The sequence below is a fragment of the Xenopus tropicalis genome, unplaced genomic scaffold, assembly GCF_000004195.4.
Source record: "Xenopus tropicalis strain Nigerian unplaced genomic scaffold, UCB_Xtro_10.0 Sca46, whole genome shotgun sequence".
Lineage (NCBI taxonomy): Eukaryota > Metazoa > Chordata > Amphibia > Anura > Pipidae > Xenopus > Xenopus tropicalis.
Genome location: NW_022279392.1, coordinates 1,586 through 2,267, shown reverse-complemented (window position 1 = coordinate 2,267; position 682 = coordinate 1,586). Strand labels below are relative to the sequence as shown.

Here is a 682-nt window from a genome sequence, read left to right as displayed (position 1 = left end):
CAGACTGCCCCCCCCCCGGGTACCTGCCCCCCCATAAGCCTTACCCAGAATCCACAGCAGCCGGCAGGCCAGGCACATGAGCAGCAGCACCCAGATCTGCTCCAGGCCCTGCTGCGCGGTGGGCACAATGCACCCATGTAGGAGCTGCGCGTAGAACTCACTGCGGCTGAACCCTGCCATGTCCTGGGCACCCGCGTCCGACCTGTAGGGAGAAGGGCACCCGTCATACACTGGCACGGGGGTAACTGGCACCCGTCATACACTGGCGCCCGTCATACACTGGCACCCGTCATACACTGGCACGGGGGTAACTGGCACCCGTCATACACTGGCACGGGGGTAACTGGCACCCGTCATACACTGGCACGGGGGTAACTGGCACCCGTCATACACTGGCACGGGGGTAACTGGCACCCGTCATACACTGGCACGGGGGTAACTGGCACCCGTCATACACTGGCACAGGGGTAACTGGCACCCGTCATACACTGGCACAGGGGTAACTGGCACCCGTCATACACTGGCACAGGGGTAACTGGCACCCGTCATACACTGGCACAGGGGTAACTGGCACCCGTCATACACTGGCACGGGGGTAACTGGCACCCGTCATACACTGGCACGGGGGTAACTGGCACCCGTCATACACTGGCACCCGGGTAACTGGCACCCGTCATACACT

At 62.9% G+C, this 682-nt stretch overlaps 1 protein-coding gene across 1 annotated transcript in view; it reads right to left on the bottom strand.

Moving 5' to 3' along the window:
- porcn (porcupine O-acyltransferase) overlaps positions 1 to 682 on the bottom strand; it is a gene marked incomplete in the record, with an annotated part of 8,983 nt that overhangs the window by 7,209 nt on the left and 1,092 nt on the right. Inside the window, 1 exon segment of the mRNA NM_204034.1 lies at positions 46 to 202. Coding sequence (NP_989365.1) covers positions 46 to 180 — 135 coding nt within the window.